Source organism: Haliaeetus albicilla, chromosome 8 (assembly GCF_947461875.1).
Source record: "Haliaeetus albicilla chromosome 8, bHalAlb1.1, whole genome shotgun sequence".
Taxonomy (NCBI): domain Eukaryota; kingdom Metazoa; phylum Chordata; class Aves; order Accipitriformes; family Accipitridae; genus Haliaeetus; species Haliaeetus albicilla.
In genome coordinates, this window is record NC_091490.1 from 7,494,005 (window position 1) to 7,520,845 (window position 26,841).

At 41.7% G+C, this 26,841-nt stretch overlaps 1 protein-coding gene across 4 annotated transcripts in view; it reads left to right on the forward strand.

The window, feature by feature from the left end:
- RAB3B (RAB3B, member RAS oncogene family) overlaps positions 1-22,878 on the forward strand; it is a 60,043-nt gene extending 37,165 nt beyond the window's left edge. For 3 of the 4 annotated variants that reach the window (XM_069788752.1, XM_069788750.1, XM_069788751.1), the window contains 3 exons: positions 8,871-8,989; positions 16,872-16,996; positions 20,683-22,878. In XM_069788752.1, coding sequence (XP_069644853.1) covers positions 8,871-8,989; positions 16,872-16,996; positions 20,683-20,870 — 432 coding nt within the window. In that variant the 3' untranslated portion in view covers positions 20,871-22,878. Of the gene's footprint in view, positions 1-2,816; positions 3,076-8,870; positions 8,990-16,871; positions 16,997-20,682 lie in introns of those variants that run through there. The other variant, XM_069788753.1, reaches the window with a different exon arrangement.
- Positions 22,879-26,841: the final 3,963 nt, after the last annotated feature.

Below are 26,841 nucleotides of genomic sequence, written 5' to 3' on the forward strand. Positions count from 1 at the left end.
AAAAATACCAAAACATCTCACATGTATGTCAAGAAGTATTTGCTCACGACCCTCTTTCCAAATGGAAAGGAGGATACAGCATCACCACAGAGGTAGGTAAACTTAAAACTGTGCAAAAGGACCTCACACCAAGAAACCCATAGGCACTGTAAACACAACAGCCCCAAAGGGACCTCACAGCTGCTCACTGAACTGCCTCGCGAGTGCAGTAGAGCCATCTGCAGCTGCTGCACAATGAAATTTCTAGTTTAACATCTGGGCTGTGTGGTTATACTAGAAAATATTACGGTAATTGGTAGCAGATTATTTTCTTTGTCTTGTGCTGTTACTGAGCATCATCATGTGTGTACTGTTGTGGTTGACAAAGAACTTCAATTCTAAGCCTCTATTTTAAGATGCTTACAACTACTCTAAAATAGCTGTCCTTTAGCTGAAAGTCTTCCTTTCTATTCTCAGCAGAGATGTGGGTTTACTTGGAAAGTTTCAAATTCCATTTGATTGTTTTTTACATTTTTGTGAATTTAAACAACCCCCCCTTCATGTCACCAATGAAAAACTGTATCAGATTTACTTACTGCATTGCTTTTCAAAGTATATGCACATTTGTATCAAATATAAACTTAGGAGATAAACAAATCTATGCTATTGCTAATTCCAGCATCTAGAAAATGTATTGCAAACTCTACTGAAGTGAGATATATACCTTTTTCTTTTCCTTTTTAATTACCTTCTGATTTATGACTTTCAGATTGGTCTTGGGTTTTGTTGTCTTTAAGCTTTCATTCTACCTTCTTGAGTGCTAGAACCTTAAATGTCTTTATATTTTTGTTTAATGCTCACCTGAATTCAGCAGCAGGACTTTTTCCCTAAATTGGGAGATAATACATTGGAAATTGCCTGATCAACTCTTAATTTCCACCAAATCTTGAAAAATTACACATTAAGGTTGTTTTTTTTTTATTGGTGTGTGGTTCTTAATGTAAATTATGTTTGGTTATTTTCTTTTTGTCTTGCTGCTGCCCTTCCAAATTAAAGCACGTGTTCTTGCCTCATGGTTGTAATTTGATTTAGTATTTTAATCTTAGAAATATAAACACCTTCCCTGAATTTCTGAGCACTTTGTCTTAGAATTGACCCCCTTGACATAATATCTCTAGGGGGTTCTTATGAAGTACGAGGCTCAGATTTAGCCCTAATCTGCTACTGAATAAGCGGAAATCTTCCCTTGATAAGAACAAGCCCTGGGAGTGATGCTCGTAGCAGAATACTAAGTTTTCTTACAATTAGGGGTACGAACAGGTCTTCCAGGCACAAAGTCACTGAGCTTCATAAACACCTTCGGATGTAACTATTTGCTTTGTAAAGGAGTTAACCGAAGGTCTTGCCAAGAGTCCTGCAGCCGCAGTCAGGGCCCTGGGTACCACCACGCTGCTGCCCAGCCTTGCGCAGAGCCTGCTCCGCACGGACCCGAGCAGCCCCTCTCGCTCTCTTGCTGGTTACCATGACATTTGATCACCTAGAAATAGGCTCCGGGAAGTCTGGGTCTTGTTCTGCTGCTCTCGGAGCTGGGATTTGCTCTTCTGCTTGCGTGCCTTTGCGGGGGAGGGAGGCCGATAGCACTGTAATGCTAATTCCCTTCACCTGTCCTTGTTCCTTTCCAGATCAAAGAACCAGGCTACTGAATTTAGACTGATTTGCACCGCAGATCATTTAACTTGCTCCTCACAGGTTTTGCATTTGTTCTTTTGGTAGCTGAGTCATAACGTATTGAGATTTTCCTTTCTGCTGTACATCTCTATGGGTTAGCAGACTGCTGTTAGGACCCAGGCAGTGGTAGCTGGACTGTAGCACATCTATCCACTGCACTGCAGGACCATTTAGGATGTCCACGCTTGCTCATTCACAGTAGTGTAGTGCTGCTTCTGAAGTACTCTGGCTGTGATTAATTTATCTGCTTCTCAACAACCCCAGCTAATTAATAATCCTTATTGTGGCTAATATTGCTCAGACGTCAGTGCATTGTACAGCTGTTCTTACAGTGATTAACAGAATTAAAGGATATATGTGGATCTCAGAACATCTAGCAAAACTGGCAAAATAGTCATATAATAATGCATTCAGTGCCTAAAATGCTTCTTATTCTAGGATCTCAGCCTCTTAAAATTTTCTTAAATATCTTTTTATCATAGCAGTGATGGTTTTATCACTTGCCCACAGTGGATGGCCTTTCAAATGCATCATACCTCTTGAACTTTGTTTGCTGTTTATCTGCAGCTAGAGAAGTGGAAGCTGAAAGTAGGCATGTGGTGTGGATGCCACATATTTTTATTACTGCCATTTCTTTATTTTTCTATCAAGGTAACTGGATCAGGAAGAATAAATATCAGACCGATCTTCATATTAACTCTAAGTCATGAAAAATAAGGCTTTTCAATTCTGCAAGATTTAAGAAATGTGCAAATTGAACTTTATCTTTGTGTGTACATCTTCATGTGATTTCTCTTTTGCAGCTACTGTCTTTTAAATACTCTAGCAGAGAAACTCAACCTACAAAAAGTCGAGAAGAGCAGATAATGTTGATAAGCAAGCAGCCCTATTTCAGTCCTCCTTACTGTTTGACAGATCAGGAAGGGCAACTACTGCTAATCTTCACTACAATCTCAAGGCACCTGGGAAAAGGGAAATAATTTTTTTAACATCTTAGTAGTCATAAATAGTAGTGTTAATCACAGTACCTTGGCCTGATTCCAGTTTGGAAATTACATTCTGCTGAGCAAATGCACCCTGTTGTATTTTTAGTGATTCACTTTTTGTCTTATATGGTGGGGAGTTGCTGAGCAAAGTTAAAGAGCTGGGGCTTCCCAACCACCAGAAATGTTTTAATGGTGGATGAAGCCAACATACGCTAACTTTTCCTCCTTGTCCATCAGCTTAGTTTGCAAAAGTACTTTAAAAAGAAAAGTAAGTGAAGTGCCTTGCCTGAAGAGACACGCGGCCACTGAGTTACAGGGGACAACTTCAAAAGTGTGTGTGTGTTGGGGAAGACTGAGGCCTCTGATAAGTGACCAGATACTGGTGAGTTCTTGTGGGCTTTGCATGTATTAAAACTCTCTTTTCGTAAAATTTCTATCTCCCTGGTGAGAGCAGTTAGTCTGGGAATGTTAGAGAAAACAGGGTGGTAGGAGCTTCTGTACAGGGTAAGCAAAATAGGATGGGAAAAGTGAAGCTTTTACAACTGGTGGTACTGAAATTATCCAAGGCTTCTGGTTTTACTACCTCTGAAGAGTTGAAGTGAAGATATCCATAGTGGGGAAATGTTTAAAAAACACTTTGTGAGGATAAAGCCTTTTATCAAAAAAGACAGGGGGGTTGTGTTGTTGTTTTTTTTTTTTCACAACAGAAGTGTTTTGCTGCATATTGCTAATATTGCTTAAATGAAACTGGCTCTCAAGGTAGCTAAATGTGTCTGAGTAGGTTCCAGTAACTCTTGGGCAATGGGAGCACTCAATAACAAGAGAGGAAAAAAAAACATGCTTAATATGATCTGTTGAACTGGAGCATTTTAATCAGAGCTGAGCTCTGAAGGAACCAGGTGTTATTTTGCTCCTGGCAGCAATTGAAACTTCACAGGCTTTTCATGACATCACGTCTTTTCCATGTCTTAACCAGTGACTCATCTTGCTTGTCTGTTTGTTCCTATTTCTAGCTGCCAGGAGGAACAGTAAGCTCAATGTTAGCATTCTCTTATTAATGACACGTACTAGTCTGCCCAAGGTCACTCTCTTCACTCACCCTTGTCATTCTTGGTGGGTTGTTTTTTTCCCCTTTGTCTTTCTCAAGGTGACTTTTGTTTAGCTGATTGTTGGTGGCTTCCACTCAAAAATGTACTTTTGCAAAGGAAATGTCTGTGTGTCCTAACATCCCGGAGCTCCAACTGCAGAGCAGAGCCCTTCTGCAACTGAGCACTGGGCAAACGCACGGCTGCGGAAATCTCAGCCCCAGAGAGTGTGCAGTCTGAAATGCACATCCTGACATGAGAGTAGTGGGATGGGAACATACCAGCCACCTCGCAGGAGACATCAATAATATTGACCAAAACAACTAGAACTGCTAGAGGTCATGAGAAATTTAACACTTCACATTGCAACAGTCCAGAAAGATAAGAAAATTATGCTTTGAGCAGCGAGCTAGGTCCAGTGAGGAATGCAGAACAGGGCAGCAGTGGAGAAGGCTGCATGAATAGTTTGAGAGATCTGCCTGGAGGTGGGAAGAGAGTGGGGCGGGATGGAGGGTACGGATTGCAGAATGGCACTCTCAGTGAGACACCGGCATAGCCCCATGTGAGTATGAATATTTCCTCATCCATGCAGAAGGGAAAGTAAACAGGTCTCAGATGTAAAGGGATTGAGTATTACTGAGTCCCAGATTGGCCCCAGACAAACAGCCCTCTGCCTTCAGGATGTGCCTTTATTCTTGCTTATTCAGGTTATCTGTCGTGTAGAGAACAGGAGCTGAGGTGGCCAGTCTTGCTGAGAACTGAGCTGTGTTTGCAGGGAGTCATGTTTCTTCACACTTTGATGTCTAACAACTTGCTGCCCCTATAACCACGGCGCTGTGATGTTGATTATCCTGTCTCCAAGGCTGACCAAACTCCAAACAAGGTGCAAAAAGCTATATCATAGATGTCACAATGTGATGCTGAACAACAGAGAAGAGGTCTCTCCTTCACAGCTGAAGCAGCCCTGAAATTGTGGTTGGTGCTGGTCATTGGGGTTGACGTAGCCTCTGTTCTGACTCTGAGCAGCCTAAGCAAGGATAATGCGAAGAACATGCATTTTTAAATTGTTGCCAACCAGCTGGATGACAGGTGACTCTTATTCTTATGTATTATTCTTCTTTTTAAAAACAAACAAACAACAAAATCAAACCATAATCCTTTAAAAAAATCGAAAGGTTTATTTCTTTAGAGGCTGTTTGTGACATACACTGCTAGAACAGTCATGGTGCTGAGAGGATTAAATCTGGTACAGATAAGGAGTTTCAGTGACATTTTATTTGGAACAAAGAACTTGTGGCTGGAAATCTTCACTAGAAGAGCGATCAATGGTTCAGAATCAGGGATTCTGATTTTTCAGACCTGCAGCAAAGAGCATCTGTCGTGATTTAAAAACTCAAATATGTTTCCTGTGTAAGTACCTTGTTGTTTCTGCTGAGACAGGCAAGTAAATTTAAATTTAAGAAAAGCTGGTTGTGCTCCTATCGTGAATGTTTAGGTGATGGATCTTGTGAGTAGAGGGCATCTGCACATAATGCAAATGCATTTAGGTCTTTTTCTCCTCTGATAAACACTGAATTTTGATTGCTCATTAATGTGAAACCTTCAAATTTTTGTTTCAAACTACCAACTAATGGTCTTGTGGGGTTTTTTAATTGTCTGTATCAAGGACAGGCGCATATGTAAGCTACAAAAGAACAGAGTTGTTAGCACGTTAGTGTAAATAGACCTCAGAGAGGCTCTTCCATGCTAGGTTACAACCAAGCTTTCTTATTCCTCATCAGGGACAGCCAAACAGGCTTCTGGATGCTGAAGGCACGGGCTATTCTTCCTAGGCATTTGGCTAGACTGTTAATTAGAGCTACACTGGGTTTCTGCTGATCCCTCCCTGCCTGTGCCTCATCTACCTGTTTTCTAATGAGTTTGTGGTCTACCTGGAAATCTTGCAAACAACTCGGGGGGTGGGGGGAAGCAATCCGCATCAGTTATTTTCTCCTTCATTAGATAAACGTCTTCCACATAAAAACCTGAAATGCCTAATTACCTAAGGTTTGTGGTGTTTTAAACTAATGTAAGGGCAGCTACTGTAAATGCTGAAGAAACTGAGCTCAGATTTTGCAGTTTGTTTTATTTTATTTGTGTTGAAGTATCTGGGAGGGGTGGGGGCTGTTCACTGAAGCTAGCATAAAACATGGTGTAAGTCAAGAAAATTAAGCCAGTTTATAGCTGTCTAAGAAGCTAACATAACCTGAAGTAAAAAAATCACTTCAGGGTGATATTACAAAGATTCAAATGGATTTGGAGAAATGCAACTAAAAACCTTTAAGGGGAGATGACATGCTCTGTACCTGTACAGTAAAACAGAGAGAGGAATCCATCAGTGACTCACATAGAGATGAATCACATCTCTGCATTGTACCACATGGCTGCCAGGGCAAGGTTATGAATAAACTTTACATACCATGAAATATAAGATGCCTCCCCCCCCCCCCCGCCCCCGATAACCTGAGAAGGCAGACACCTAAATATATACTAATGAATATGCAAATTGCCTTCCTAATGAGGTAAGTGCATTGTCCACCAGAGATCAGGTTATGACTAAGCAAATGCATGTAGCCCTTTGGGGTTCTGAACCTCCTGCAGCCACGTCCCTGTCTCGCTAACGTATAAATGGGGGCCCACCCCCACACGCAGGGGGTTCACAGGCAGAATAGTGAAATCAACAAACCAGAATTATTACATTTCAGAGCTTTCAGACAATAGCATAGTTTGCCTTTAAGATAGATGAACTCTGTGGGCTGAGTCCAGTTCCTCACTGAGCCAAGGCACTGAAGATGGTACCTGGGCAGGTTTTGGAAGCCACCCTCAGAGTCCCTTGGGGCTGCTTCCCAGGACAGCCTGGATGTACATCCTCAGAGCAAACTCTTTGCTCTGAGCCATTGTCAAATTTAATTTCTTTCCAAATTATTCTGCATGTGGCTAGACAATGCGTCTTGCAGTTGCTTACTGTCTGGTCACAGCCTCATGCTCTAAGCCGAAATGAGCACTAGTTAAACACAGAGCAGAAAATAGAAGATGAGATAGAAGAACCTGGGAATGCAAGCATAAAACAATAATGCTGTGAGCATGAGAACTGAAGAAGCCCGACTTCCTATGGATTTGTTTCTTTTTGTTGGTTGCAGGATCTGAGAACTTACTAATACTGATTTAGGTCTTTCTCCTAATGAGGCATGAGGAATGCCTCTCTCCTGTGGATCCTTTGGTGTTGGAAAAAGATAAGCATTGCACTTAAGCTTTTTTCCCCTGCTAAGGTTTACTTAAAGGTCTCTCTTCTTCACATTACCAACTATTTTTGTGACAATTGTAAGAATGTACCTTTGAGACCATTTCCCCTCAGTCAAATTTGATCACAAGTCAGAATAGTTGTAATGAGCATATACACATGCATGTGTGGAGACTGATGATTTAATAAGCCTCATGTCCTTAGGAAGTCACGCTAAAATAAAGCAACTACCATGTCTCTGAATAAACAGAACAATACTATTGCTGCTGAGACCTGCCCCACTTGAAGAAGTATAGTTGGGATCTAGTTGGCACGGCTGGTTTAGCTGTTCAGCAGCTAAGCGAGGTTGTGGTGTCAGTGAATACTAGAGTGCTCTGTGATGGATTTATCAATGGCAGGAGAAGAAATGGTCAGTCAGGCTGCAAGGTGTAGTCCACCTCATTCTGGTGGTACTTGTCAGGAGGGAGCAGGACTATTACTCAGCCCGTGTGCAATGCCTCGCTGTGATCAGCCAATGGACTACCCTGTCTTGAAATAAATGCACACGTTTCAAGGAAAAATCCCTTCTTTTTCCAGAGGATTGGTGGAGAAACGGCAAGATTCCTGCCGCATAATCTCTCCACTAGGAAACTAGCAGTGTTACAGCTGTGGATAGTCTCACGGTAGTGCAATAGGCAGAGCCTTTTAAGCAAGCCGCAGGGAGCTTATTTACAAGCACTTTCCTCTTACAGAGAGCCTCTGTGATATTCTGGTGCAGAACAACAGGCGATCATTGATGTTTTCCCCTTTCATAGACTGACTAGCATGTGTTCTGGAAGGGCCAACACTGTCTCTTGCATGCAGCAAAACCAAAACTGCATGTATGGGAATGATGGACAGGAGGATGAAATGTGTTTGTCCAAATGATAGATACCTCCTGAATGAGAGATACATTAAGCACGTGACTTCTCTCCTTGGTTCAGAAGGCAGGTCCAGAGGGAACAGATTCGCTACAGGACTGCTGATCTGATGTAGAAATGTTCCTCAGTTTAAGAGCAGGCACCTAAAATGTGAGGAATAAATGGTGTTGGCATCCAACAGATGGTAGTTGACATGTTTTCCAACTGCCACAAGTATTTTGAAGTTCTTCTGTTGTATATGCCAAAGTTTAACCTCTGTGCTGCCAGGCTGAACACAGAAATGACAACTGCAGGTAGAGGTATTCTACAACACTCTATAAGTAATGAGAATTAAACTGAACCAACAGAAGAGGATTAGTAAATCTCGAATTAGTATGTGCACCTCAGACATGGGATATTCCACATTAAATTCACTTTGTAGAATAATTTTCGTTGCATCAAGTCTTTAATTGTTGTCTCTAACCTCAGGTAAGAACCGCGTCACCTGCAGCATCTATCTCAAGGACGTTTTCCTGACTGTGACACTAAATTGCAACACATAAATGTCTTTTGCCTGGTACAGTCCTGGACTGTTCTCTGTTGCCTCTGCTTTGAAGTGTCAGCTTTCAGTGAACTCTGCTAACATTTTTATTATTGCATTGAGGCTGAGGCAGAGAAGAGCAATTAAAGGGTTGAAATCTTTGGTATTTTTTTAATAGTACATGTGTCAAAATGCATTTAACAAATCATAGTTGATGCAAAAGCCTAATTAATGCTAAAATTTAAGTAGAGTTCATTTCAGTTGGGAGCAAATGAGAATTAAAAAATGTATAATAACAAAAAGTGGTTGCCTTATTTTAGATACAGGACCTAACTACAACTCCTGTTTCTGAGAACTAAAGTCTTAAAGCCTAAATAATCCTTTCTGTTCCAGGATACAGCTGGACAAGAAAGATACAGGACCATCACTACAGCCTACTACCGAGGAGCCATGGGCTTCGTCCTCATGTACGATATCACCAGTGAAGACTCCTTCAATGCAGTGCAGGACTGGTATGAAATATTGTTGTTGTTGGGTTTGTTCGTTTTTTGGGTAATTCTCTCCTCACAATTGTTTGTTGAGAACATTAGACATCCCACCCTCCACACTGCTTTGCATCATTGTACTCTTTGTTCTTCATGTAAACTCTGGGATAAATAATTTGGCTTTTAAACACTCTTTAGAAAAAGTCCTACGGCTTCACTTTAATTCAAATATAGTAGCATGCTATAGCAGCTGTTGGATTTTAAAGTTCTAATTTATTGTAAAGAAATTAATCCTTTAATGCATTATTTGGGCTTATGAGGTTTCTGGCTATGCTGCTAAAACAATCCAGTGGTTGGTTGAGTCAGATCTCATTTAAAATCTTATAAGGCTATATCTTTCCAAACTGCCTTAAAAAGTGTAGACACATGGAACAGTATTCACCTTGTCTAACTTGAGATAATTAAAAATCTAACTTTACCCATTTAAAACTTGTGAAGTTTAAATTAGTTGTAGTTGTAATAAGAGGAAGAAGAGCAAGTTCTAGGACAGAAAGTAAGCATACCCCTTGGAAGGGGCCTCTCTGTTACCACTGACTACAGAAAGCACCTGAACAACTCTGTAAGGCAGCGCTCAGTGTGGAATGGTGGGGTGGGGGAGAAGGAGTTACCTATTAAATGGGAAGGATAGGGACTTAGCCCTAAAAGTAGGTATGAAACGGATTCTCGGCTGCTATAAGCTCCTCTGGCTCCACTGAATTTGGTACAGATGCAGAAACACCAGAAAATCATTTCTGGACTTTCTGATGACAAAAAGCCTGGAAATATTTTTAGTTTACAGTGAAAAAAGAAAGCACCAGGTCAGCCACTTGAAAAACTCCATGACATTATCAAAGCTGCATTGGTACCCAGGCTCGTCTCCCTGACATTTTGGTGCGCGATTCCCCTTCCCCGCCTGGAGGCTCCCATTGTAGCTCGTGCCATCTGCCTTCTTCCTAGGGAAGAAATGTCCAATCTCACCCCATACTGTGATCTGATTTTGGAAGCAGAGCTGTGGCCCAGACCTTTGTCCTGCTCTCTTGCCTTCCAGGCAAGTACATGTACAGGGCAGGAAGAGTAGCGGTCTTCCCAGAAGAGCCGGAGTGCATGTCATTGCTGTGGCCATGGGCAGTGCCTGCAGCCCCCTCGGCGGTAGCTGATGGGAGCTGTTTTCTCAGCAGGGACCCAGCACAGTGCCTGGGGTGAAAACATCTGAGCTGCTGCTGTGAGGTGGTGGCCACAGGCACAGCACAGATAAGCAGAAGGCTGGACCCTGTTGTTGGAGTTCACATTCTGACATGGCATCCTCTCAAAGGGACACCAGATTTTGTAGGAAATGCAGGGCATGGGAAGGTAGAGGAAAGGCTGTGTTTATCCTCAGAAGTAATACCCCTGTGGTTCCTTTCAAGTGTCTTGCAGTCATTTCTGCTTGTTACCCTGTTGCTGTATACTGCAGATGGGTATGGTCAGTGTGCAAAGAAAGGCAGTGCAGCGGTTACTGTAATCTCCCAAGTCTGAGATATTGATTTGCAATGATCTCAGTGACTTACCAGGAGCATGTGACATATGCTGGCTATGGCACTGGCTCTTGGCATCCAGCTCAGTCTGGCTTTTTGCTGGACACATATTCTATATGCCCTAATCTAGGTTGTAACTCCAAAGCTGCAACAACATGGTTTGTTGTTTCTAGTAATTTGGCCTTCTTTCAAGGCTGCCCATTATTTGTTCTCATTGTCCACTGAAGCAGTCAGTCATGATCATCGCATCTAAAGATGTAGTCTCCACTTTCATCCCATCTCCAGTACCATGACACCATGCTGCAGAAAGTGAACTGCAACAGCTTCACTGAGCTGTTCTTCAGCAACTAATGATAGAGGAATAAACTTTTCCTTGGTAGAAACACAAACCCAAAGGCTTTGCCAAAACCAGGTTCCTCCATGTGGCACACCCTCCACCAACCTCAGATGAAGCTGTTTCTGCAAATGTCTGCACAGGGATTTTTTCCATAGGCATGCAGGCACGTGATCTAGGGCAATTTCTTTCACTGAACTATGAATATTTTCAGCTTGGTTCCCTGATGAAACAAGGTATATATGACCAGTTTGTCTGTCTTTCTGTTGGTTCCTCTCTAATAAGTTTTACTTACCAGTTTTAACTTAGCCAAAAAATACCAAATCTCAATCTATGAGCTGCCATTATGAGCTACTATTTTAACATTTGCACAGGTAAAGTTTAACCTGAAGCTTTGTATTGGAGATGGTCTAACATCTGTTCCATCAAAGGCAATGGTGCAAGAGCATAAGAATTAGGAAGGGCTGGCTTTGTGTATTTGACTTCATGTCTTCCTGTGCCACAGGGACCTCGTGAGTATCTTTGCTAAGAGCACCTTATCAGCCAAAGGACAGAGGTGAACCATCACTGTTGCTTTTTACTCCGTATGTCAGGAATCTTTCCAACCATCAGTTTTAAGATTCTGAGCACAAATGACGTAGTGTGGCAGATAAAATCGGCCTGTGGTAGCCCATTTCCTTCCTTTTGAAGCTTGTCCACGGGAGAGGTGAGGACTGTAGCAAAGCAGCATCGCTGTGCCAGCAGAGTCCTCTAGTGGCGATGCGCCTAAGAGACGTTTTTTTTCCCAGTCTGCAAAATTGCTTTCTAAACTTCCAAAGGGACAAGAAATGGAAACAAAAGCTTGTCTGGTGCTGTGCTGCTATATCACCCTCTGCCATTTGCTAGCATAGCAAGTAGGTAGGATTTTTTTTTTTTTTTCCACCATGCTGGGTGATATGCTTCAAAAAAACATTACACTGCATCTGGACTTCAGTCAGGAACCATACTCTCTGTGGCAAATTAAGGTGTCTACTACTTGAACTCCTTTAGCTCAGAGTCTTTATGTCCATGAGCCTAGTCCATTCTTCAGGTCAAGTGAGAGACAGCAGCAGCATACCTAATGATAAAAACAGAGCCCTAACACTCCTGCAGTGCTTCTGTTCAGTGCTGGTGAGAGGATGGAGTGGCAGCAACTGGGAAGCTGCACAGGCTGCAAAGTCAGTAGCATGCCCTTGCTGCTCAGCTCTGCCTTGTCTCATCCATCATGCATGGGTTGAACAGCCTTCCTGCTCTCCCTGCTGTGCCCAGGAGGGAGGACCTCCAGAAGAGTGAAAGGGCTGGAGCCAGAAGGTTTGGGATGTGAGACGGTCTGATGGGAGGGCAAGTGCCTGAACCACCTCTTCTCCACTAATGAAGCTGTTATCCTCAGTAGTGTTGCTCCTAGATTTCCAGGAAATGGCAAAGTTGCAAGCTGCTTTTTAGAATGATAGAATGGTTTGGGTTGGAAGGGACCTTAAAGATCACCTAGTTCCAACCCTCCTGCCGTGGACAGGGACACCTTCCACTAGACCAGGTTGTTCAAAGCCCCATCCAACCTGGCCTTGAACACTTCCAGGGAGGGGAGGCATCCACAACCTCTCTGGGCAACTTGCAAGGAACGTGTGTGGCCCGATACGTGAGTTGCCTCTCAGCTTGCAGAGGTTTAGGTGAGGCTGCAACAAACCACACTGGTTCTGAGACCATACTTCAACCCTCACTGAAATTAAATGGGGCATATACCTAGAATATATGCAAAAGCTAACAGCAAAGCTCCTCCCGGGTCTTCTTACATCCTGCAAGTTTCCAGAAATTACAGCAATTAATCCTACACATCCTTTCTCTCTTTTGAGTGTCGTGCTATCGTAGCTGGATAGTGATGCATTTTTTCAGTGTCCAGCTACAGTAAATAAAGAATACTGTTAAGTTGAATATTTTGTCATAAATGCAGCATGATGCAGCAGATCAGCTGCCCTTTCAGATGTTGAGAATCAATCAGCAGCACTCAGTTAATATGAATTAAATCCAGTAAGGAACCTGTTAACCTTCCCAGTTATTTCTAAAACAGCATATGTGGATGGGATTTGAGTGTTTTCCTGGCATAAAAAGATGAGTAAGCCATCTGCCATGTAATCATGGGACTGGGTTCATAAAGCAAATACAATCAAGCTTACAAGGATACCTCAAGAAAATAATTAGCAAATAAAATACGAAGTGAGGCCCCTTCCACTAACTTTTGGCTGCTTTCCATCCCAGTCCATTCTCATTGGCTGGTAAGAATTTCCCACCTGAATATAATTCCTGGATCCTAAAATTGTACCCATTCACAAAACCTTGGAATGGGTCAAGTTGTGTACAGTAGTAATCTGTCTTTTAGAGTAGGACGTTCTCCAGTCTAAAGCTTGTTCCTTCTTGCTGGTGCCCTGCCCATTGCTGTCTAGTGATTCAGGTTTTTTAAGATGCTGTGTAAGCAGGCTGTCAACGTGAATCTCAGCCCATCTCACTGCTTTCTCTTGTACCGTCTCTTCCTGCAGAGTTCCCTACAGAAAACAAGCCAAAAGCATGAACAAACAGCTGAACCAGAGACCTAGCACTCCAAGTAAGCTCTTGCCCATGACAAACTCTTACCTTCTGTTGAGCTCATAGGGGTGTGCATAGATCTCAAAATTCATTTTCATAATTACACTGAAATTATAGGAAGGTAGCCTTGTGCAAAGTCAGCTCTCCATCAGAGAGAAATGTTTTCCCTTCTAGATCTCTCCAGCATCTTAGAGCTTATGTCTTCCCTCTAGCTGGCAAATTGCCATAGCAGGTTGTGCTCACTAGCCTTATTATTCTCTGAGCCTTTTCACAAAGCTCCAACATCCCCTCTAAAACTGCCTCCTGTGTATGTGTGGTGCACTTTACCTCTCATCTGTGGCTCATTGGCATGTGACTGTTTTAACAGCCTCCTGACCTGGCCTCACCTGCCCACAAGGGAAATGAGAATATCTCTTCTAGTCTGCCATATGATTTCTTCCTTGGGTGATCTTTTTACCTCACCCTTCTTATGGGTGGATGTCCTAAAGAGGATTCTGATTTGCTTTGTGTCACTCCAGAAATACTTCTTCTAAACCAAGTAAAGGCACTCTTTCTCCTGAATGAGGAGGATCATGGCTGAATAATAAGATGTCTTTCCTGTAGGGTGAGTGAAAGGGTTAAATGAGCTTTCATGGCTCTCAGCTCAATTTCTAGATTTTTTTTTTAGTAGGCTCCTTTGACAGTTATTATTTGACATTGGCTTGATAGTTTTGCGTGTAGATAAATCAATGGTTTATACCTCATTTGAAACTGTACTGAAACTAGAATATACTCAGCATTTGATACTGTAAAGTAAAAAGAAAATATTATGGAAACTCTGCTTTAGACAATCTAGACAATTTCATAGAAGGGAAGAAAAAAATTGGTTAAATTTAACTTAGATTTAAGTGACAGCTGGGTTCACAAATTGTTGGCCTTATTTATCCTTAAGGCTGATCTCCAAATTAGGCTGTTGATATATCCATGTAACCGTGAACCTGAGACTATTTTTCTTCTACGTGCGAAGCATAAAAACCATGCTTTATCATTAATTTGGGGAATTCAGCACAAATAAGTCACAGCATTGTTACTGTGTCACAGAAATACATTTTTCCCAGTGTGTATATTGGATTGCCCTGGTAGTTGTTGAAACATCTCAGTCGCACAAGCCTTTTTATTTACTTTTCCAAAAGCTTCTGGAAACTTGCTGCCTTTCTTTTTGTATAGGGATCAGGTTTCTTTTAGACATTCTTCTTCATAACTTTTGTTTGTTTGTTTTTATTCCTAGTAAGTGTAAATGGCAGTGTTCTGCCAGAAAGGCTTTTCACTAACTTGTACAAAACAAGCAGAAGGATGAGGTTCTGTTGGAGATCCTTTGTGCTTTTTTCTTCTTTTTCATTTTCTAAGTAATTCTGTTTAAATAGCTAAGATTTGGCAGTGTGTCTCCATATGACCCCCCAGGGGCTGAAATGAATCAAGAGAGGAATGGGAGTCAGAAGAGAAGCCTGGTTATAGGTGTTTTAAATTGAACCTGGAAAGACTTTCTTTCTCTTTATTGCTTATGGAGGGAGACTGGGGAGATTTCATCTTCCTGGGCTTTGGTTGATTTCTGAGGTCATCCCTTTCTGTGATGAGTCTTGAGAAACCCCAGAGTACTGCATAAACTCATCACAGACTCATATTAGCTCTCACAGGGCTTGTCTACAGGGAGGCACTCAGAAGGGTGAAAGTGGAGGAGCCCAAATTTGGATTGGAGTGAGTGCCTTTCCAGGAGGACACTAAGAAGAGTAAGAAGTTTCACTGCACAAAGTCCTTTATTATTTTTGCATGTTGCAGTATGGGTCTGGGCTTGTGCAATGGGCTTCATTTAGGTTTATGTTTTCCAGTGTAATCCAAACAGGGTGCTGCTTAAAGGCAAGTTGCACAGGGAAATGACCCCCTCTTTCATAGATATCTGTGGAGTAACATGACTGTCTGCTTTCCATGGAAAAGGCAAGTAAGCAACTCAAACTAATTAAAAATTATCATTAGTAGATCAGAGAGGGAGGCTGCTGCTAATTCAAAAGAGAAGGAATCAAGTGCTTTATTGTTAAGGGAGTTCAAGCAAACTAAACAGAAGTAAAAATCTCAGGGGAATCCTGGCTCTCCTGGGAAATGGCAGGTTTGTCTGAAACTGTAGCGTCCTGTATGGAGGGGTGGCAAGTAAGGACAAAGAGTGGGAAGGTGAGTTAGGGACTGGAGGAGGGGTGCAGGAAGGAAGGATTGTATCACTTCTGGCAACCTAATTACATTTGGGAAGGAGGGAGTCTTAAAAGATAAAGCTATCTTGGTGAAGATAAAATAGGTTGGGCCAGTCTGAAAAAATGGATGAAAATGAGTGCTACCAAGCTAATACTGTTCTGTTGCTGGTTCAGTGACACCTCACCGAGGATGGTGGGAAAGGACCGGCCCCTCAGGATAAATAGAAATAAAAATCTTCTGTTCTGTCATAGAAGAACTATAGAGGCCAAATGTAAGGTCAGAGTCCTGGGATCCACAGCTATCTCCACTCCAGTTTTCAGCATATGAGCCCCAGAGACCTTTAGAGGCTTTAAGTTCATCCCAGTGCTCCTGCTTAAGCTCCCATGTACTTGATCCCTCTGTCACTGAAGTTAGCATTTGTCTGCTACTTGCCGTCTGTCATTGCATCTGCTCTTTCCTGCTTTAGGTATCACTTAATCTTTCTGGGTTCAAATATTAGCTCACAGAGCCTTACCTTGATCCCATATCTTCCCAATTTGGTAAATTTCTGTTTCTCTTTGGCAATTGTTTCCATGTTTCTATGCAATTTTCAGTGTCCATGAACCAGTTTTCCTGTTCAAGCAAAGATGACTTGATGCTTCCATCTGTTTGACTCTCAAAACACAATTTCTTCTGGTGTTACTAAAACTCTGCAGCAAATGTGCTGCAGCAAATGAGCATCTTTTTTGTCTGCTCTGAATTATTGTTAGGCATTTTACAGGAAGTGGTAAATCTAGGATGAAGTGTGTGTCTATTGTATGGCTTTCTGTATAGGGACAATATCCTTAAGAGGTGTAATTGATTGTTGTTCCTCTGACAGATTACAGCTGCAGGAGAATAAACTTTAGAAGAATGCTTTTTTGTGCCTAGACTTCAAAAATTATTCAATTCAGCTTTTTGTCTGGGTCTCATGGTCTTTAAAACACTTGCAAAATCTTAACAAGAAACTGTATTGTCACACAAAGTTAAGGAGTAGTAAAATAGAATGGTGCTATAAATTACATTATCTGCATTCATGCTTTATGTGTAAGCTTGGTCATTTGTCTTCTAACCAATATACGGTCGAGATATTGATGCTGTCATTAGTAGTACTTGTTTTCATACTTAACATACAATTGTATTTTGGCATGGCTGATGGGAAGTAACACTGGTTTTTGACCTGCTGTAGGGCCACACAAATCAAGACTTACTCCTGGGACAATGCACAAGTGATCCTGGTCGGAAACAAATGTGACATGGAGGATGAAAGAATTGTTCCTGTGGAGAAAGGGAAACATCTGGCAGATCAGCTAGGTACATGTCAAAGCTTTCCTTTTTACTCTTTTTCTTCTGCTTCTTTATACTGTGTTCCTTTTAATTTGTATGATAAAAAGTGCTGCCAGCAGTAATTCTTTAATAATGGTATCACAGCTAAGAAGCGTAATATATTTGAGGTCCTTATTTTACTTGCTTAGTGCTGAATACTACCTTCTTGTAGTGTTGCTGTATCTGTAAAGCTAATATCTAAGGATGTAAGGAAGATAAAGTTTGTCTGGAGAGAACAGCTTTTATTTCCTCAGCAGAATGAAAAGAGAAAAAGTTTTCATAAACACAATTCTGTCTCCAGTTCTCGAAGTACCATATAGTCATTTTCAGAATGCAAACATTGATTTTTGTAGATTTTTTTTTTTTTTGCAACTAAGCAATGAAAAAAAAATTTCTATATCAGAACTGTAGACTTGAGTAAAATATACTTTAAAAATGTACCAGGCTTCTCTATCCAGGTAGGGAAATGACATTATGTTATTGATATGGGATAGAAAAAGCAAAACAGCTCAACTGAGAGGAAGATGGGATTGCAATGAAAATTGTAGAATGAACAGCAAAATAAACTCCTCCTAATTTCTCATTTATTTATTATTTTCCATTATATATTATAGCACATATGATTTTTTTTTTCAGGGCTTCTGTGTTAAGATTTAACTATATAGTCATCTTTTAAAGAATTCATAGTGGCAAGTAAATCCTGTTAAAATTTAATTCAGTTAACAGTGGAGACCTTTACAGTGGGCATACTGTAAATATTCATTTAGCTTGTAAGAGTAGAGATTCTTACCAGACCCAAAGGAATTGCCATCATCCCCAACTTATAAAATCTTATGTTGTCTTCAATTTTTAAGCAGTAATTGGAGGGTGCATAATATATTATTAAAGTGGGGGTACTGGAGTTCTAGTACACGCTGCATACGTTGTTGTAGTTTAAAGTGTGACCTTGATCAAATTGCTAATTATGGTTAAACCTTAGATAATGTGTATTTATTAGTTAGGGGTTTGGGGGTTTTTTTGGGGGTTTTTTGTTTTTTTTTTAATGAAGGGAAGGTATAGAAACCCTGCTCATGGATGAGTATAAAGTATGGCTTTGTGATAGGGACCTGTGTGATGTAAACAAAAAGATGGTCACTGTTCCAAAGAGTTAAGAGTAATCAGATTATTTTTTCATGTTTCAATTGCAAAAAAAATAAGCATGTCTGCAAAGGCCTGCAGGTTTAGAGCTTTCAAGTGTAAATTCTACATATGCTGAGCACAAAGGGGTCTCATTCATGACTGAAGCCTTGAGGCACTGCCATCATAAACAAATAATGAGCAAATATCAAACTAAACCCTCTAATTTCCCATCATTATTATTATTATTGTAATAATAATTCTTTACATGTAGGACTAGCAAAGCAAAGACATGGTTAGTCTGCAAAATCAGTTATGGGCTCTTTTTTACACATCGGAATTTAATTTGCTTTTGAAAATACGAATGTGAATAAACTCATTTCCTGGCTTGCAGACTCTCAAAACCGTTGTGAATGCATGTGTGCCCACAGATTTTGCAAGAGTGATTACACTGTTAGTAGTTGAAGATTTGCCCAGAACAATGTAAGAGCAAACAGAGAGTTTTACTGGAACTCCCACTCCTATTTGGACTTCTAATGTTTTTCTCCCCCCAAAATTAATCTGTTTGTTTAAATACAAACTTGGCATCTAGAATCTGAATCCTTTACGTATGGGACACTTCAAAACACACACACACACACACACACACACACACACAGAGTTACCATAGCAACTGACTCCATCAGTAGGAAACTGTTCTGCTGAAGAATCCCCATGTTTGCTCCCGACCTGTCCATGCGGTTGTCTGGCTCACCCTGGAGAAACATACCCCACTGCAAAGCAAAACAAAAGCTAACCATGCCTTTGGAAAGTGCTGTCCCTGTCCTCCTCTTCTGTAGCCTCCCAAAATCCTAAATGCTCTTTTTAACAGGGCTGAAAAACATATCTGGTTTTATTAGTAATTTTTTCCTTATATTAACTGTGCTAATGTGTACAGCATTATCTGAAATTACTTTGTGTGTTAGGTGGGAGGAATCTCTTTAATTGACTATTGACTGCTTAAACTGCTAGCTTTCATTACAATGATTCTCATAAAGGTTATTCTTCAGCATGTTTATCTACGTTTGTATACTGACATTAACATCATTGAAATAATTTCCTAATCAGATTAAGAAATTGTTACTGGCCTGAACGTGAACTAAACCAAAACAGATTCAGCCACAGAAGCTAAACCAATGTTGGACTGACAAATATCTAAGTTCAGTTCTCTGATTTCTTGTGCCTTTTGTATACATTTTTAATCATCATCAAAGACAGCAAGTGGAGCAGACAGAACCCTTGCCTGATGCAGGACAGCTGTCCTTATTTAGTAATGAGGCAAACATCTCCACCATCACGTCACCTGTTGTCCTGTGATTTTTAAAAAGTGTTAAAATGAGGTAGATAGCTACTTGTTATCTCACACATCAAGGTGACTTGGTCTACCAGCAGTGGTGGACTAATCAGTTAAGACGATTTATCTTTCCCTTTGTTTGTGGCAGATTCAAAGAAAACTGATGCAATGCAGAATGCCCCCAAAATGAAGCACAGCAGAATGTAGCTTACTGCAAAATAAACTCTACGTGGTGCTTGAGCTCTTGCTGTTGGCAATATAATAACCTGGTAGAACAGAAACAACAGCCATTGTAAATGATGGTTGGCCTTTGAGTCCCCTGGGGTTAGAAAGATAAAGAAATGCTTCACAGCTCAGCGCACTTTTGCTGGCTGAGGCAGGGTTCAGGCTCGTCTGCGAGAAGGCTGGTTCTTGTGTAGCGTGGGCTGTCAACGGGAAGCAGCAGGAATAGCTGTCTGTGTGCTATCCCCACCTTGACATAACTCCAGCCTTGCTGGTTTGTTTGGTTTTTTTAAATCAGAAAGGGTCAGTGTTTGAGAATCCGTACTCATCCCTGCAGCTAGGAGCTGGTGACTGGACACTGCAATTACTCTGTAGGAGGCACTCAACATTATTTGTAATTCAGCAGTGCTGAACGGCCCTTGTCGGGATGGGTGCTCTGTCGTACCACGTGCTGTACAAGCATTAATCACCCTGAAGAGCTTTCCATCTCATCAGACAAAGAACGGGAAAAACGGGACCAAAATCGTGGAGCATTCCGCTCGCAAGTGCAGAAGTTGGTCAGCAAAAGGAATACAACCACGATCTCGCTTCTCTTTCTGCTCTCTGCTCTTGCCAGACTGCAGTAGTGGTTCGTAGAGTAAGCCTGGCCCCGTCACGCAGGGGTGGATGGAGCCCAGGAAGGCCCCTCCGTACATTACCAGTCAGTGGCCTTGGGAGAATTCGACTCCCTTGTCCTGAGTTTATTCAGATCTGTATCATCTGCAGAAGTGTTTACCAGGGCTGTGGTAGGGATCCACTTATGCCTTTGACTCTTACTAATGCTTGATAAATTTTAGAAGTATTTCTGCTCAGTATTCTGAGATTGTGGGAATCAACTGAGCTTAAGAATTGTCTAATGTCTTGTTTTCTTAAGGTGAATTCTGAAAAAAATGGTTAGTATTTTAAAAATCATCTCCATTATCATCAGTCACTATTGATTTTTTTTTTCCACTTTTTCTCACAGGTTTTGACTATTTTGAAGCTAGTGCCAAAGAAAACATCAATGTAAGGCAGGTGTTTGAGCGTCTGGTGGATATAATCTGTGAAAAGATGTCCGAGAGCATAGAATCAGACCCTTCCAGGGGCACTTCTGGAAGGAGCATGCGACTCACAGACAACCCACCCCCTTCGCAGCAGAATTGTTCGTGCTAGTGACCTTTCTTGCTGAGAAATGTCCTTCTTTCCTGACTAAATTTTATCTTTTAATTTGTAAGTGGTGCATTATCATGTAGTCCAAAGGCAGAAGTCTCTGTTGTAGGAAACTGGTATGTTTGTTCAATGTGCTGGAGTGTTAATATTATGTATGTATTTCCTCATCCAATACTTTAAAACACAAAAATCTGAATAAATATCGTAAGTGCACCTAGTGTTAATGTGAGTTACACTGAAGAAAAAGAATTGTATAGTGTTGCAAATGTTATTTCCACAGAGAATGTTGCATTTTTCATTATAAATTCCTCTACTGCAAAAAGAGGTTTTTTGTCAAGAACAGCCGGAAACATAAAAACCAATTGGAAGGGACCAGGTCTAAAAGAAAATGGGGAAAAAAATCTCTTATAAAGCAAGAATTTAAAAAAAAAAAAAAAAAAATCAATCCCCAGATATTTTGAGTCATTATTGCTGTCCTGTAGACAGGGACCTCAGTTTTTCTGTACGATGGAGCAGAAAGCAGTGCATTTCCATCTGACAGTTTGAGGTCCTCCAGAGAGCAGAGAGGAAGGGGGAGGTGGACTTTGTGTCAAGCCTCTAAATAGAGGAAGAGCGCATGGAGGAATCAAAGCTGCCAGGCAGGGAAAGAGGAGGAGGAGAAGGCCTCGCAGCCATACCTGCATGTCCCTGTGCTCTTGCCTGGTGCTGGGTGAGGGAGCAAGAGCCCTTCCAGGGGCTGCCCTTGCCTGCAACCTTCCCCACAGTCACCAGGAACGCTTGCAGAGTGCTGGGGGCGATGCTGCGTTCGGCACCTTGCTGTCCCTAATTGTTTGTTTCTAGAAGCCCAAGAACCGACTGTCCTGCAGCTTTTCCCCTGTATCCTGTAGTTTTACCTCTCCAGATTTGGATCTACTCTGATCAACTGCTTGATGGTGGCTTTGTTGCAGGACGAAGGAAAGGAGGAATTGGCTGCTGCATGCTTAGTTGGAGGCAAACTCTGACATGTAAGACTTGGAACAGCACTGTCTCAGAAAGATAAAAATATCAGGAGCCAAAATGTGAGTGTCGACAAATATTAGTGCCAATGTTTTTAGATTTTCTTTCTGCATTTTGTTGTTGATTTATTTTTTAATTTTGTGCTAGATGGGTGCGTGTGTGGAGATAGTTTTTCTGGTTTCAGATTCAACCACAAATTACAATTTAAGAAAAGGAAAATTGATTAATAAATGTTTTATTAATCTGCAAATGAAAAATGGCAAAGACGTCCTGTTAGTTATTCTATGGACGTTTTGTTGCATCATTCTTTGAAGGGAGGAACAATTTTTAATACTTGACATCTAAAGTAGTTAACTTGCAATACCTCTAAAGTTACAAAACTTCTACATCTGTGTGTAGAACTCTCTGTGCATTACCCACACGCAGAGTCTGTGTTTCTCTGAACTATATGGAGGAACTGCTTTTGCGAATCTGTGAAATTACATACGCTCTATGCCTTTATGATCACACACTTGTTTGTGCACCCCAGCACCAAACAGTGATTGCAAATTGTGTCTGTAAATGTAAATTAGGTGGATATGGAGAGTTTGCTGTCTTAAGGTGAAAATTCTGAAAAGTTTTATGGCTTTACCTTAGGCCCATGAACTCCTCTGACTGAGGAGACGTTCTGATGTCAGAAACTGGAGTCGAGTATCTGTCCGCTGCAATGTAATTTGCTCGATCATGACACTAGGGAATGCTTTTGTAATTTCGTTCTGTTACATCTTGAAGTGTAATAGTTCTAAGAAAAAAGCACAATATTCTGGAGAAAAATGCAACTACATTGACGTAGTTTGAGTTCGTTGTGCTAAAAGCTTGATCCCTTCATTTGTTTGTATGTTGCTTTCAGAAATCTCTACTGTGACGTATTTTGGGTGTGTGTGATCTAGTACTGAAAGTGCAATTTGTGCAGTGCTAGGAATATGGTTATTGTATCTAAACCCCTGAAACTGCAAAATAAAGAGAAATGTAGTCACTGGGTGTGGCCCGAGAGCTTGTGTGAGCTGCGTTACTAGCATAGTAGGCAATTGTGTGCATGTATAAAGAAGGTATCTTTTTAATGCTTTTAAAATACATCAAACTACATTGATCTTTTTTGACAGAGTGATGTTCCTTGAGCCCAGCAATCAGGAATCACTATGTACATTTAAAACATTTCAAAGAAAGGGATTATTTGGCCAATAAATGTGCAGTGCAGTGTTCTAATTGTAGTAGAAGCAGGTTTTAGGGCAACTTGTGTAACTAGCAAAAATAAATAAAAACTTTCACAGCAGGGAGCGATAGTTTTGAGCTGTGCAGGTATAGTAGAGTACCTCAGTGCAAATAATGATTTTTCAGCTCAGCAACTCAATGGTAAAATAAAATGGATTCAGGAGAAATGGAATTTCAATTCTTTTGTTTTACTTACTTTTTTTTGCCAAGCAAAAAAGACCTTTCCCTTTTCTACCCAATATATAATTGTGTTTCATTGTGTTCCAGTCAAGTCAGATGGGTTTTTTTGTTTGTTTGTTTTTAAAGAATACCAGTACATATCAGGCCCTTCAGGCTAGGATGGGCAGAATTATTTTTTACAGCACAAGCCAGCAAGTAGTTACATGGCGGTATAGTCTGAAGAACTGGAAAAGACAGTTATGAATTCTACCCTGCCCTATATTAGATATGAGGAGAAACCTAGTATTTGGCGCAGAAATCCTGTGGAGCTTATTTCAAATAAGGAATCAATCACAGGCAACTGACGTATCTCTCCATTAATATATATTTTATGTATCTCACCATCTTACATTTGCATTGAAAGCTGTGAATGAATACAGAGAAAGCCTTCTGCCTTAAGTGCCATGCAGCTGATTTCAGCATCACCGGTGAGTCAACAGTAATTGTTACTTGTATTAACTTGCAAGAGGTAATGGCAGAATGTGAGATGATAATTTGTCAGGGCAAGGGAAACAACAGGCTTGCACCAAAGACAAACCCAAAAGTTCTTGATGCAGTCTTGTATAGAGCCCCCCATTTGTTTGACTGGCAGTGGCCTAGGTTAGTAGTGTTGATAAAACAGCAGGGTTACAAGATAAAAAAAGGGGTACTAGAATGTGAAGGGAATGAGGTGACTGTTCTTCACTACAATATAGCAGTGCGCGCGCAGTTCTCCAGTAAAAGCCATACTGGAGGCTCTGGCTTAGACATGGGTCTTGGCTTCCATCTGGTGGAGAAATAAAGCACTAAAATATCAGGTAGACATCCAGTCAAAGTTACCTTCCTAGACATCTGTCACGGGGGGGGAATTAAAAATGAGAGGGGGGTTCGGATCGCTTAAAGAATCACCTCCAATTGTGTTAGCAATAGAAAAATGATTTAATAGAAATTTGTATAAAAGTGGGACTTCACAGAATTCGATGGCAAGGTTCACTCTATTACTTAGTACATGGATGAAATGCACACAGGAAAACTAAATTAGAATCAAACTAAACTTATGTATATAGGGACTGAAAATGTAATAGGGTAAAATGGAATGTGGGAAAGGGTAAGGAAATTCCTCCTGTTGAGTCACAAGGTTCAGAGGAGACCCCCTTGCTTTCTAAACTCCTGTCGGAGTCTAGGTGTGGCTGGATCGACTCATAGTCCCAGACTTGGTCAACAGTTTATATCTAAAGGGATTATAATAGCAGCCTAAAATTCATTCACGATTGAATAAAAATCTTGACAGTAATTTAAGTATAAATTTTAAAGTATTAACTTATACTGGCTGTAACATACTTAATAACTTACAATATACTTGCTATAACTTAATATCTTATAATATACTTGCTATAACTTACAATAGACTATTCAGGTTAGTACATGCACGTGCATAAAGACATTAAGAGAAATACATATAAGATAATAGAAGAGAGTAAAAGAAAGAAAGAGGTATAGCTGTTAAAAATTCTCCTCGAGTTAAGTGAAAATATTCATGTTGAATGCTTCAGCATTTGTCTCAACAGGTGCAGGATTGAGCCTCGAGGAGTGATGAGACTCAGCCCACGTTGTGTTGGCTTTCAGTGACAGACGTCCGATTTTCACAAACGGGAAAGTCTGCAAGCTCTGAGAGGCATCCTGATCAGGGAGATGCTGGTCACAGCCCGCTGCAGTCCAGGACAGCTCAAAGGGCCTCACTCAGTACCGCTGTTGATAGGTTGGGGAAGTGATTGACTTTTGTCATCCACAAATCACTAGAATCCCAGCTGCGCTGGAAAATAATGAGACTGTTTGAGAATAACTGAAAACAGAGATATAGGATGCTCCAAGACTATCAGGGGACAACTGGCTATCTCTAGTCCCATCACCCCACCTTCGCTGGGCAGCAGGAGTCCTTGAGACACGCAGCATATCTCCCTGTCTTAGCTGTGTAAGAGTTCCTGGCACAGTCAAGGGTCACTTAACCGCCCGACTCATTACACTTATGCTAAGGCCTAGCGAGCCTTCCCGAGTTCGTAAATCATCCCAGATATGGGGAAAGAAATGCACCACCACAACATCCAGTCTAAATTATCGTCCCTGTACCACAGACAGCCCCCCTCATTTGTATTAGCCTCTGACCCCCTAACTTTGCTTTCATCATCTCTTTTGCAGTCAACATTACACAGACGCACAAAGTAACTAACAAACAGCGCTGGTCTTACAGGAGTAGCAGAAAACTTAACGAGTGTGGAACAATTCAAAAGGGATGCAATAAATGGAATGGCAAGCTTCCTAACAACTCTCATGAGCGTTAGAAGAAAAGGGATCTTGGCAATGTATGCTGTTTGGAAACGCCAGCTTCAAAGAGACTTAAGACAAGAGGAAAAGCAGCATTTCTGTTGTCAAGACTTGAAATTGCTACATCAGCACTGCAGTTTCATAGCAGGGAAAAAGTATGTTCACAAATTGGAAAATGCTGAGACCTACTGAACTAGGCCATATCAAGAATAAACAGAGTCTCTTCTGTTAAACAGTCATGGGTACACACTTTAAGTTATTAAGGATACCATTAGGGTAAGAAAAAAATTAAAAAACAAACCAGGAGTCAACAGTCAGCACGTACTGGATCTCTCTTAACACTAGTGGTACTGCTGGCTGAAATAAAACTGTGAACTTAAGCCTAGCTCACTTAAGTGTTGAAAAATACCAGCTGAAAGCTAGTTTTGCTATCACATCAACAGTGCAGTCTGGCGTTTTGAACCCAAAGAACAGTCACAGTTCTTTAAATTGGTCCAACGTGGTTAGCGTTTGGCTTTTCCAATGACTGCTGAGGGAGGTCGATGACTACGACCCCGTTTCTTCGTGCCAAGTTTCGGGGTCGCGTTCAGCTCGACCCAACCGCCGGTCTCGGAGCTACTCCCGGCTGCCGGCGGTGCCCGCCGGGGAGCTGGCCGTGCCCACGGACCCCCTACCCCGCCGCTTCCCCGGCGCGTTTTCCCGCCTCTCTGCGCTGAGGGGACTGCGCGTGACACCCTGCCTAGGGCGGCTTGTGCGAGCTGATTGGTCCTGTCAGGAGTGAGCGACAGCTACTTGGACCAATAGTTGAAGGACATGAGAGGAGAAGGCTGGCAGCCAACCACCGGCTTTTGGGCGATTCCAACGCGAGAGCGAGGGGGGACAGGTAACACGACAGGCGGGCATAAGTGCCGGAACGCGACGGCACAGAGAGGAGTTCCCGGGATCCGGATCTATTCCTCTGTCTCTCCCTCCGCTCTCGGATTTCTCTGTCCTCTCCGTCCGATTTCTGAAAGGGGCTCCATTTCCCTCCGCCTCTCTCCCCGTCTATGGTTTCCCCCACCCCTCCCACACCACCAGCATTCTCTCCGCCAATCAGAGCCTTCCCCCGACCAAGTGAGGGCCTGGGATTGGTCCGTTCTCTCCAGCTGGCACCGCGGCGGGCGCTGACTGGTTGCGGTCCGGAGCCGTCGCAACCGTCACCGCTACT